Source organism: Castor canadensis, chromosome 4 (genome assembly GCF_047511655.1).
Source record: "Castor canadensis chromosome 4, mCasCan1.hap1v2, whole genome shotgun sequence".
Classification (NCBI taxonomy): domain Eukaryota; kingdom Metazoa; phylum Chordata; class Mammalia; order Rodentia; family Castoridae; genus Castor; species Castor canadensis.
In genome coordinates, this window is record NC_133389.1 from 81,747,958 (window position 1) to 81,760,003 (window position 12,046).

At 46.8% G+C, this 12,046-nt stretch overlaps 1 protein-coding gene across 1 annotated transcript in view; it reads left to right on the forward strand.

The window, feature by feature from the left end:
• Positions 1 to 12,046, forward strand: part of Tfcp2l1 (transcription factor CP2 like 1) — a 59,198-nt gene that overhangs the window by 19,601 nt on the left and 27,551 nt on the right. The window contains exons 3-5 of the mRNA XM_020175363.2: positions 10,171 to 10,247; positions 10,818 to 10,923; positions 11,736 to 11,842. Of these exons, the coding sequence (XP_020030952.1) occupies positions 10,171 to 10,247; positions 10,818 to 10,923; positions 11,736 to 11,842 (290 nt within the window). The remainder of the gene's footprint in view (positions 1 to 10,170; positions 10,248 to 10,817; positions 10,924 to 11,735; positions 11,843 to 12,046) is intronic.

The following is a 12,046-nucleotide window of genomic DNA, read 5'->3' on the forward strand; positions in this document are numbered from 1 at the left end:
TTGGGCACTAGGTCACTCGGGGTGTGGGGTTACTGTGAGGCTGCAGGAGAGTTTTATTTGTGCTGCAGAGAGTACAGTGGCCCGTACATGGGTGGGGCCCAGTGGGGAGAGCGATTGATTCCTTGTCTTGTTTGGGGTGGGAATGGTGGTGATAGGGACCAGCACTTGCTGAAGGCTGTCACATGGCAGGTTGGAGGTGATAGCTCACTTGATGCTCTCTCAGCAGTGCTGCAGAGAACATTTTACAGATGCTGAGTGAGATGCAGAGAAGGTAAAAACTTCCCTTAGGGGCTGAAGATGTATGTTAGTGGCAGAGCCCTTGCATGCCCGTACTGGGCGTGCAAGAACCACACACACACACAAAAAAAATAATAATAAAAAAAGAAGAACTTCCTTTGATTATGCAGCCAGGACCTGAGATGGCCTGGACTCAACTCCAGACAAACTGGAGCATGTCCGACCTGACTCCAGCTCCCTTCTCCTCTCTTGTCCTGGGCCAGGCTGCTGAGTCTTTGTCACTAACTTGCACTGTGACCTTGGGCACATCTCTCAGTGCCTCGCTGGACTTCTACAGCCCAGTTATATTGCACTAGGGATTTTGGGGTGGTCTCCCAGTGAGACCCTGGATTGGAGGCCCCTCTACCTGCCTGATGTGGTTTGTAGGTGTTCATTGTTTCCTCTCTCTCTCTCTCTCTCTCCTCTTTGGTAGTACTAGGGTTTGCTAGTACTTAGGCAGTACTTAGGACCTCATGCTTGCTAATGAGGTCTTGCAGGCTCTCTCCTTCTGGAGCCACTCCGCCAGCTCTTTTACTTTGTGTTGGGTAATTTTGAGATAGGATCTTGCTCTTTTCTGGGCTGGCCTTGAACCTTGATCCTCCTGGTATCTGCCTCCCAAGTAGCTTGGATTTACAGGCATGAGCCTCTGGCATTTTGCTTCAGTGTTCTTTGGTCTATCTTTCTTAAGTGCTTACTGTCTTATTGACTCTTGAGTACCAACTTGGCACTGGGAAAATAAATTCTAGTCACTATTGTTGTGAACATCTGTTATGGTCTTGGGACAATGTGGTGCACTTGCTTTTCCTTTTTCTGTGTGGTTTTCAAATTCACGTATTAATGTATTCCAACTTTTTTGAAGCCAATATTGATTGTATAGAAAAGGGAGAGGTTCTTCCCTCCTCACAGGTTAATATGTACATCAGACTTACAAATGGAGGTATGTGCATAGCTTATTTAAATTAAACTTTGTTTTTGCAGAAGTGGGAGTCGAACCTAGGGCCTTGTGCTCTGCCATGTGTATAACTTAACAAAAGTAGTCACACTGTTTATATTTTTTACCAACTTGCTTTCCCGTGTGTGTGTGTGTGTGTGTGTGTGTGTGTGTGTGTGTGTGTGTGTGTGTTTTCATGCCTATAGATCTAGGTCTGTAATTTTTTTGTAATCTTAATTTAGCTTTCTTTTTTAACTTTTAATTTTCAAACCATGGAAGAATTGAAAAGTTAGTACAGCAGACTACTTCACCAGATATACCAGTTTTTTAATGTTTTGTCACAGTTGCTTTATCATTCATATACACACACGCATGTAATATAAATACATATAAATACAGCCGTGTGTATCTGTTTATATATAGGTGTGTGCATATTCACCTATACAAGCATAATGTAGGTAGGGATAGCCACAGATAAATCCGCCCCCTTGAACCACCTGAGTAGTTGCAGAGACACCCTGGCCCCTTTTCCTGAGTACTTTGCAGGCATTGTTTTATAGAACCACAATTCTATTGTCAAATTCAGGAAATTTCACATTGATATAATAGCATTATCTATCATCACAGTCCTATTAAAATAGGGTCAATCATTCTGACAATGTCCTTTAAAACACTGTTTTTTGCAGTGCTGGGAATCAAACCCAGGGTATGAAGCACGCTATGCTTGTCCACTGTGCTATCCCCATGGTCCTGGTAGTGTCGTTTATAGCAAAAATAGCAGGGTTTTGCCCTGATTCAAGGTCAGTCCAGGATGACGTTTGATGTAGTTGTGTGTCTCTCCTCAGTTGCTTTACCTGGACCAGTCTCAGCCTCTCCTTGTCTCTCATAACTGAAATTTTTTTGTGGGTGTGGTACTGGGGTTTGAACTTAGGGCCTACAACTTGAGCCACTCCACCAGCCCTTTTGTCATGGGTTCTTTTGAGATAGGGTCTCGGGAATTATTTACCTGGGCTGGCTTCGAACCTCAATCCTTCTGAGTAGCTAGGATTACGGGTGTGAGCCACTGGCACCTGGCCATAACTGACATTTCTGAAGGGTCGGGCCAGGTGACCACAGACGGTTTCTCCTGGGTTTGCCTGATGTTTCCTCAGGTTAGATTCAGGCTGTGCCCTTTGGGCAGGGGTAGTAACATTGTCCTTCCCTGTGATGTTAACTGGGACTTTTTTTTTCTTGGCTGTACTGGGGTTTGAACTCAGGACCTCACACATGCCAGGCAGCTGCTCTACCACTAGAGCCACTCCACCAGCCCACATGTGCTCATTTTTAGTGTTGATGAGTATTGTCAAAATATCCAGGAGGACGTGATCTGTGATCACCCGCTTCCAGCACACATAAGGTGAGGACCCGCTGCTCATGTCTGTCTTCTGGAATGTTACCAGTCTGTTAGGATAGGCATTGTGTTATTTTCCTTTGGCATTTCTGTACTCATTGCTGAGAGTGAGCAAGATTTGAAGCTCTTCTTGCTTCAGCTCTTCTGGCTCCAGCTGTCTTACTGCTTTAAAGGATTTATTGTCAGGTTGGTGACTATTAATGAGAAATCTGTCACCTCCTGGGGCTGAAAAAGGGGCTGGGGCTATGGAACTGGATGTCCGTTGGCACACAGCTGTGCCCTCCTGGGTGGATGGTCTGTGACTGCTTCCTTGTTGCAGAGGCAGAGTAGTCGTGGCAGAGACTTGATGGCCCTCCAGCCCCAAATAGATCCTGTGTGGCCCCTTCCAGGAGATCTTCGCTGCTGCCACCTGAATACTCTGGGTTGCTTGGGAGAAGAGGGAGAAAACAGATTAGCTGAGCACCTGCCCAGGGCCAAGCACAGTGCTGTATTTTTTTTGCTTCTCCATCCTCTACCCACAAGCCCGCTGCTCCTGAGTGGGCAGAATGAGAAAGGGCAAGGGCACGGAGTGTGGGCACAGCTGTAAGGAAGGTGAAGGAAGCTTCTTGCCCTTTCCTGTGGCTCTTTGGATAGGTTCCAAGCCATCCTTCTGGGGTAGTGCTGGGGTGTGGCACCAGGCTGAAGATGTCCAGCTGAAGAGTCCCCCAGGGCCAAAGCAGGAAGGGTCACCAGGGCTCAGTCACAGTGCAGGTGGGCATAGGGTGATGGGCAGAGCCCTGCCCCAGCTCCTCCCACTCTTAGGTCACCTTGTCTCCCTGGGTGGGGCTAGTTTACATCACAAAGTGACCTGGGCTCCTTTCCTGCTAGACTTTGAAAGGCCCTTCCTTCACAGTTTTAAAAGTAAAGGGAGCTGCCTTAAAGCCTTTTTCCCTGTCTGATTTCCATCCATTTCCTCCTTCCTGTGCTGGAACTTTTTTCTGGCAATATCAGGATTTGAACTAGGGTCTCACACTGGCTAGGCAGATTCTCCACCCCTTGAGCCACTCACCAGCCCTTTTTTGTGCTGGGCATTTTCAACACAGGGTCTCGAGAACTGTTTTTTTTTGGACTGGCTTCAAACCACAATCCTCCTGATCTCTGCCTCCTGAGTAGCTACGTTTGCAGGTGTGAGCCTGGCCTCCATAGTAGCACTCCTGAAGACCTCCCAGCACGAGATTTTCTTCTGGGCTCGCTTTCAGCCTCCAACACTATGATCATTTACTAATCCTGCCCACATTTTGGAGGTGCAGAGACCAGTGGGTGGGATGGGGGTTGGTCTCCAAGCCTGAGAGCTCACCCGAGTTCCAGAACCAGCTGTAAAACCCACAGGAACACTGTTAGCTCCTTACCTATGTGTGTTTTGCAATTATTATATATTTCTGGTATATTGTCATGGTTTTCTATATGAAGATTTCATAATGCACTTTAAAATATAAAATTAAGTTTAAAAAGTGAGCTGTTTAAATAAAATAGATTTGGCAAGGTTGCAGCAGGATTTTGATGTAGCCCAACTGTGGGATGGAGTGTGGTCGGTGTTACTCCTGCACCCAATGTGCTGCCGGCACAAATGGCATGGGCGGGGGGAGGTGTACAGTGACTGCCATCTTGTAGGCCTGGGAGCTGCCTGTAGAGTGAGCCTGGACACAAGCATATGGCCATAGTACAAAGCAGAAGAGCAACCAATCCAAGGATTTTTCCTCTATTGTATTTGTGTGTGTGCAAGAGAGAATGAGCGATTGTGAGATTTAATTTCAGATCCAAGAGAAAAGTCACCAGTGTGCCCAACAGAGTTTTTTCAGCCTTGCCAAATCTGCATCTGACTGGAGCTCTCTAACCCTGTTGCTTTTCCTCTGCCCCAGAAGCAAAGCCGCTGGTGAAAAACTGGTGTTGATAATTCAATGCATGTTCAGAAATTTTTGCTCCATTCCTATTGTGCCATAAAAATGAAAAATGAGCAGGTATCTCTCCTGTCTTCGACACAGAGTTTCATATGTACCTTTTTTGTTTAATAATGTGCTTTTGAGATTTTTCTTGCTGATTTGCTGGTCTTTTCTTTACTTGTATATTGGTGTACTGCATATGTCGAAGTCATCGTTTTATTTGCTGCAAGTATCTTCCAGTCTGCAACTAGGCTGTGCTGTCTTTTATTCAGAAGACCCAAATTTGAATGTAACTTTTGCTTCACGATTTGTACATTTGTTTTTCGTTTTAGAAATCCTTTCCTGCTTCACAGTCAAAACCTCATATTTTCTCTAGAAATGTTCAGGTTTGGGCTCATGCCTGTAATTTCAGTTACTTGGGAGGCAGAGATCAGAAGGATTGTGGTTCTAGGCCAGCCCAGGCAAAAAGTTAATGAATCCTCTCCCCTTGCACCCAGCTCAATACATAAGCCAGTTCTGGTGGCACAAGTCTGTGATCCGAGCTACATGGGAGGCCAAAGGTAGGAAGATCAATGATCTGAGGCCAGGCAAAAATGAGAGACTTTATCTGAAAAATAACTAAAGCAAAAAAGGGCTGTGGGTGTGGCTCAAGTGGTAGAGCACCTGCAGGGCAAGCTCAAGAACCTGAGTTCAAACCCTGGTACAAAATATATATATTCAGGTCTTTCATTCACTCAAGAGTTGATTTATTAATCAATATAATGTGAGATAGGCATTTACTTTTCCATGTGGATAACCAATTGTCTCACACTATTGAAAAAAATGGACTTGTCTTTTTTTTCTCACTGTCCTATAACCGGTTCCTATATAGTTAGTCTAGTCTGGGCTCCTTATTCCTTTTTTTTGGTAGTACTAGGGCTTGAACTCAGGGCCTACACCTTGAGCCACTCTGCTAGCCTTATTTTTGTGTTGGTTTTTTTCTAGATAGGGTCTCGAACTATTTTCCCAACTGGCTTTGAGCCACAATCCTCCTGATCTTTGCCTCCTGAGTAGCTAGGATTACAGGCGTGAGCCACTGGCACCCAGCTTAGGCTTCTTATTCTTTTCAGTGGGACTGGCTGCCTGTCAAAAATGAGATGGTTTTAGTTACCATAACTTTTTTTTTTTTTTATGGTACTGGAGTTTGAATTCAGGGACTCACACTTGTTAGGCAGGCACTCTACACTTGGGCCACTCTGCCAGCACTTTTTTGCATTGGGTATTTTGAAGATAGGGTCTCTCAAACTGTATGTGCAGGCTGGCTTCACACTGCGATCCTCCTGATCTCTGCCTCCTGAGTAGCAAAGATTACAGTCGTGAGCCACCGGTGCCAGGCTTAGTTACCAAACCTTACCGTATATTCAGAGTGCTGTAAATGTTATGGGAACATGTGTTCCAGGAAGACTTATTGATCATGAGGAAACATGACACAGCATGGTTACCTTAGAAGTTAGTCAGACTTCTGAGGTCTATCTTGGTTCACACAGGGCATTGGGATTTGAGAAATAAAGGAAAGATGGAGGGTTCGGCTTGTTGAGAGGACTGAGTGAAGTAAAGCCCACAAGGGGTTCTGCCATGTCCTGCCCCACAGCTGGGAGGCAACTATGGGGTGCTGATTTTGACCCTGTGTTTTCAGTTCTAACACTCCACAACCTCCCCAGCATTACACAATTCTGAAATTAGTTCTTTCACTTCCTGTAGGGATTTCCCACCCCTTTTAAGTAATTGTTCAGAATGTAGGAAACAAGCAAAGATCTCAGCACAGAAGGGAGTTACACTTTAAGACCATGGAGGCAGACCTTAATCGGGGTACAGAATGGCCAGTCTCTGCCTTTCAGAAAGGAGAAATTGAAAGAAAATCACGTACAGCTGTCCACTAACGTGCTGTGTGAGCTTGCTGTGGGCAGGTAACCTCTCTGGCCCCTGCTTCCTCCTGTCTAGTGGGGCCTATGATCCTAACTGCTGCTATTGACTTGTTTGGAGATTCAGGTGAGTTAATATCTATGTAGACACTGCCATCTGTGTGCCGCACGAGTGAAGCTGTTGCTTATTGTTCCCTGGAGGCCTTATTGCCTCTTTATGGGGAAGTGCCTTATCATTCTTCCCCTCGACTTTAGAAATCCTGCCCACCCTTCATGGGAGGCAGAAAGAGACAGTCCTTTGCTGTGTCACCTCCTGTTCAATTTCTGCCTTTCTCTTGCCCTTTTCCTATACTCTTTGATGTGTCCCAGAAGATTGCAAACCCTTTGAGGGCAGAGGTGTGTCTTACCTTTGCACACTCCATACTGCCAGCTTACACGAGCACTGCAAAGAATATGTAGTCAAACAGAAGCATTTGCCAAGCCTACTATTGTTCCCAACAAACAGTGCCGTGGTGAGCAAGACAGATACAATCCGGGCCTTCACAGGGCCTGCTCCACGGCTTCCACTCATGTGCAGAAATGGTGCTGGCTAAGCAGAGAGGGCTTGCATGCTCTAGGTGAGTCCAGCCTACGTGACCGCGTTCCACAGCTAGTATGTGAACCTGGAGGAAGGCCGTCTGGTGGCGCCATGCCATGGGAGGGGGTACTTGATGAGTCTGGCCTTGTGTTGGCCTTGGGGCAGGCATGGGCAGGGCGGCTGGACTTCCATCTACAGGCCTGAGTCAGGCTGGAGGAGCAGGGTAACTGGGGAGAGGCCCTGGAGTGGGACTTGGCTTGGGATGTGATCCCGGCCCCACCCAATGGCTCTGCCCCTCAGCGCAGGCTTTGCAACCTCCTGAGATCAGGTTGTCTGCAGAGCCTAGGGTCAGCGCTAATTGGTCCCCTGGAGCACCTGTAAATTCCCATAATGACCACTTGTGCCTTGGGCCTTAGCCAGTGCCGTTCTTCATCAGGGAAGGTGGAGGACACTGGAAAAACCAGTTAGGGTGTGTGAGGTGCTCTGTACGACCATGGCAAGGGAAGGCTGGACTCTTGGTTCAAGAGCCAGGAAATGTACCTTTAAAGTCTGCCTTTTCCAGAAAGTTAGATGAGTTGGATTAGCAAGACCCTTTTACAGGGCATGTCTTCTGGTCAGGTAGGTAGGCAGGACAAGTTTGTGGTTTGCTTCTCTTCCTCATGATGGGAAAGGTGCACAGAACACCTTCCAAGCAGCACTGGGGCTTGGCGTGGTTGAGAAGCATGTGCTGGTGATGTCATAGGATAGCGCTGTTAGGAGCCCAGAAGGGGGTCTCACCGAGTGGGGATGACTGTGCATGGTCACTTTCGCGTCCAGGTCTAGGGGCAACAGGGTTGAGTGAGTTCTAGGATGGCTTGTGGCTGCTACTGGGTCCTGCTCACCAGCGTGTCCCTAGGATTTGCCTAGCACTCAGCACGCAGCTGTTGCTCTGTAAATATTTGAATGGAATGTTTTAATTTCCTATTCTTTTCCTGTGCTGTCCATTACTCATGGGCTTGCTTCCTGTGGCCGCTATAACAAATTACTATACATGCCATTGACTTAAAGTGACAGAAGCTTATTCTCACACCTTCTGGGAACCTGGGGTGGTAGTGTGGGGGGGAGAAATTGGTTTGCCTCCTCTACCTTCTGGTGGCTCCAGGCATTCCTTGGCTTGTGGCCACATCACATCTCTCTCCATGGTCATGTGGCCTTCTCTTTTCCTTGCCTTCTTTGTGTGTCTCTCATTTGTACTAGTCATTGGATTTAGGGCCCAAGGGAATGATCTCCAAATATATCCTCATCTCAGAACCCTTAATTTTATCTGCTAAGACTGCTTTTCCAAATAACAGGTCACATTCTGAGTTTCCTGGAATTAAAATGTGATACAGGATGTAAGACCACCATTCAGCTCCCTGAGGGGAGGACCTTAGTGTTTTTCTAGTCAGTTGCTTTTTATGCTGTAAATAACTGTTACCAATTAGGTTTGCTGCTCCTAGTTTGTTGTTAGCATTAAGTTTTTTACATTAATACGTGTATATAATTTTAAGTTTCTCATCGTTAGAATTCTTTTTTTTCCTCATTGAATTCAGGTTCAGAAACTCTTCCCTACTAAGTGTGCGATATTATTCATTCATATTAAAACCTTGAGAAATTGCTTTTTGAAATTGACAGGTGAGGGCTGAAGGCATGGGTCAAGTGGTAGAGTGCCTGCTTTGCAAGCACAAAGCTCTGAGTTCAAACCCCAGTGCTGCCCCCCCCAAAAAAATTGACAGATGAAAACTGTCCATATTTATCATGTGACATGACCAGATCAGACTAAAACATGCATCCCTTCAAGTGTGTTGTTTTCTGTAATGTGTAAACTTGGACCCAGTGTATTTCAGAACGTAACATGCCATTAACTATACAGGTCATATTGTACAGTAGCTCTCCCGAACTGTCTAATTGAAATTGTGTCACAGGTGATATCTCCTCCTCATCCCCCTTAAGAAATTCACTTCTAATCTAATGGTAACTGATTTTGCTATTTGTTAGGAGGTGAGGGTCTGCACAGGTAGTGTCTAGGTGGAATAAAACTTCATACTTCTGCATCTGTGAGGGTGGGGGGGAGGGAAAGAGAACAAGAAAGAGGGAGAGGTAGAAGAGGGAGGGAAGGAGAGAGAGAGAGGGAGAAAGAGACATTGAGAGAGAAAGAGAGATGCAAAAGCTAGGGAAATCTGAGCAAGGGCCACTGTGCTGTGACTTGTACCGTGCCAGTGTCAGTTCCTGGGTTTGATAATGTCGCACAGTTATATTAGATGACACCGAGGGGTATCTTCTCATTAGTCTATACTTATTAAAAGTAAAAAAGGGCTCAGTGGTAGAGTGCTTCCCTGACACGTGCAAGGCTTTGGGTTCAATTCCCAGTGTCACACAGAGAAGAAAAAAAATAAAGCGAATCCAGTTTACCAATACCAGTGATTAAATATTTCCTCTTATATGTACAACACCTTTTATTAAACTGATATATTGCTAGAATTGTATTGTGACATTTACTTGAGGGAGAACAGGCGTCATTCGATGCCTTCCATCCAGGAACTCTTTGTCTCCTGCTTGTTTATTGTCTTCCAGAGACACTCTGAAGTTTTTGTTGTTATGATGTATGGATCTTTTGTTCCTGCTTATTCTTGGGCCAGCTTGTGCTGGTTTCATGTTGCTGGATAGAATCCCCACACCCTTTCAAATACATGAAATTCTTTTAACTTGGGAAAATGCTTTTCATTCTTCCATTAGAGGACAATGTTTAACAGGCTTCTTCGTTCCTTTACACCTGTTCTCAGGAATGGAGTGGGCAGTTATCTGCTAGTAATTCGAATCTGAGTAGCTATGTCCACCATCTGGGTGGGTTCCTTATACATGCACAATGGTGTGTGTTCTGTAATTTTAATATCAACTGTATTTCCATAGTCTGTCTCTGGAGAGGTCACATGGTACATTCCCTAGGGCCCAAGCAGGCTGAATGGCAGTCTTGGGGCTCAGTCAGTCCAGAGAGTGAGCCGAACTGGCCATGGACTTTCTTCTGTTTCACTCCTCACAGCCTTGAGGTCTGGGTGGGCATGGAGGGTGTTGAGAAGGCTGCTAGCTTGGTGAGCCCTTAGCTTGGAAACATTTCAGAAATGGAATATGTACCATTAACAACCGCCCCGCCCCCCCAGGTCAGTCCTATGAAATCCGACTGCTGGAGAACAGGAAGCTGGGAGACTTTCAAGATCTGAACACAAAATACGTGAAGGTCAGTCTTGGGCTGGTTGGGGCCTGAGCACCTGGGCTTGCTGGGCAGGGCAAGAGAAGTGTGTGTGTTTGTGTGTGTGTGTGTGTGTGTGTGTGTGTGTGTGTGTGTGTGTTTGTGTGTGTGTGTGGTGGGGGTGGGGGGAGCTCAGAGAAAGAGATACGGGTTCCACTCAGCCTTCATCCCGTTCTCGGGATCATGCTTTCCCATTGAGGGAGAGAGTGGCTTGGGCTGATGGAGTGGGTTCTGGGTCGGACAGTTGCAGGCTCAAGTCTGGCTTTTCCACTTACCAAGCCATTCTGAGCTTTTGGTTCGCTCACCCATGTCAATCACATGTGGGTGTCAAAGCCCTTCGTAATCCTGGTAATGATGGCAGGGATTGTCAGCCTTCCCATTATTGGTGGTTGTGGCTTCTGAGGAGAAAGTAGTGCATGGAGTCAGAGGACTGGGAAGGAAACCCCAGGAGGCTTGAAGGGTGGGAGGGTTCACCTAGGCTGGGGGCATTGGGACAGGCTCCTCCTTGGCTCTCCTTGACCCCCACACCCAGCTGTTCCCCACCACCTCCCTTCATAGAGCATCATCCGTGTGGTTTTCCATGACCGCCGGCTGCAGTACACAGAGCACCAGCAGCTAGAGGGCTGGCGGTGGAGCCGGCCTGGGGATCGCATCCTGGATATCGGTGAGTCTCCTGGGCCAGATCCAGCCCAAAGCACTCAGGCCACGTTGGGGTTCTTTATGAATGCCATTTGGACCCATGCCTACAGGGCATCTTAGCACACTACTGCCCTATGGAAAGCCCTATGGGAAATCCCAGCACTAGGGAGGCTGAGGCAGGGGGACTGTGAGTTCAAGGGCAGCCTGGGCTACATGGTGAAACCCTGTCTCAGAAAAAAGAGGGAGGTGGCGGAAGGAAGGAAGGAAGTCCTTGGAGCTTGCAGAGGTAACCAGCCACCAGGTCCTGCCCTAAATTCCCTTTTTCTTTGGAAAGGAAAAGTCCAGTGGAATTCAAAGACATGCCAGCAGGGAGTTCCAAGAGGGCTTTCTGGAAAAATGCAAAGCCTTAACTGATCTTGATAAGTGACAAGGGAAGGAAGCATCACAGAGGTAGATACACAATGGAAGTGGAATTTGGGGGGTTTCAGGTACTGGCCCATGCCACTTTGTCCACAGCCCCTGAGACCAGATGCATTTTAGGATTCAGAAAGTAGAATGATGTACCCGTAGCATCAAGGAACACTTCCAGCAGAAACTCAAGCATGGTATTTCTGCAGCAAAATAAAATGACTGTTCACATAAAACAGGGTAAAGACTACAAATTGTTCATGGCAATTCAAGTCAAGCTGCCTGCCAGAGGAGTTCTGCCCAAATAGCTCCCAGAGATTTGGGCATTTCAAATTGTGGTGAAGGAATTTGGCCCTGTATTGATATCCTTCCCTGAGTCTTCGGGAGAGGCTGACGTTTGCACTTTTGTGTGTGTGTATGTATGTGCAGATATTCCACTGTCTGTTGGTATCTTGGACCCCAGGGCCAGCCCAACCCAGCTGAATGCAGTGGAGTTTTTGTGGGATCCTGCGAAGAGAGCATCTGCCTTCATTCAGGTGAGCAAGCAGAAAGGCTTTGGCGGTGGTTTCTCAAAACCAGCCCATCCGGAGGGTCTGGATGGCTCCTGTTTGCTTTTTAAGGGAAGGGAGCTGAAGGGAGAGAACAGGTGCTGTTTAGAGCACAGGGTGAGAGTCCTTTCCTGAATGCTGTAGAGTTCTGTTCAGGTTCTGCCTATAGAATAAACAATATTTCCCAGCATA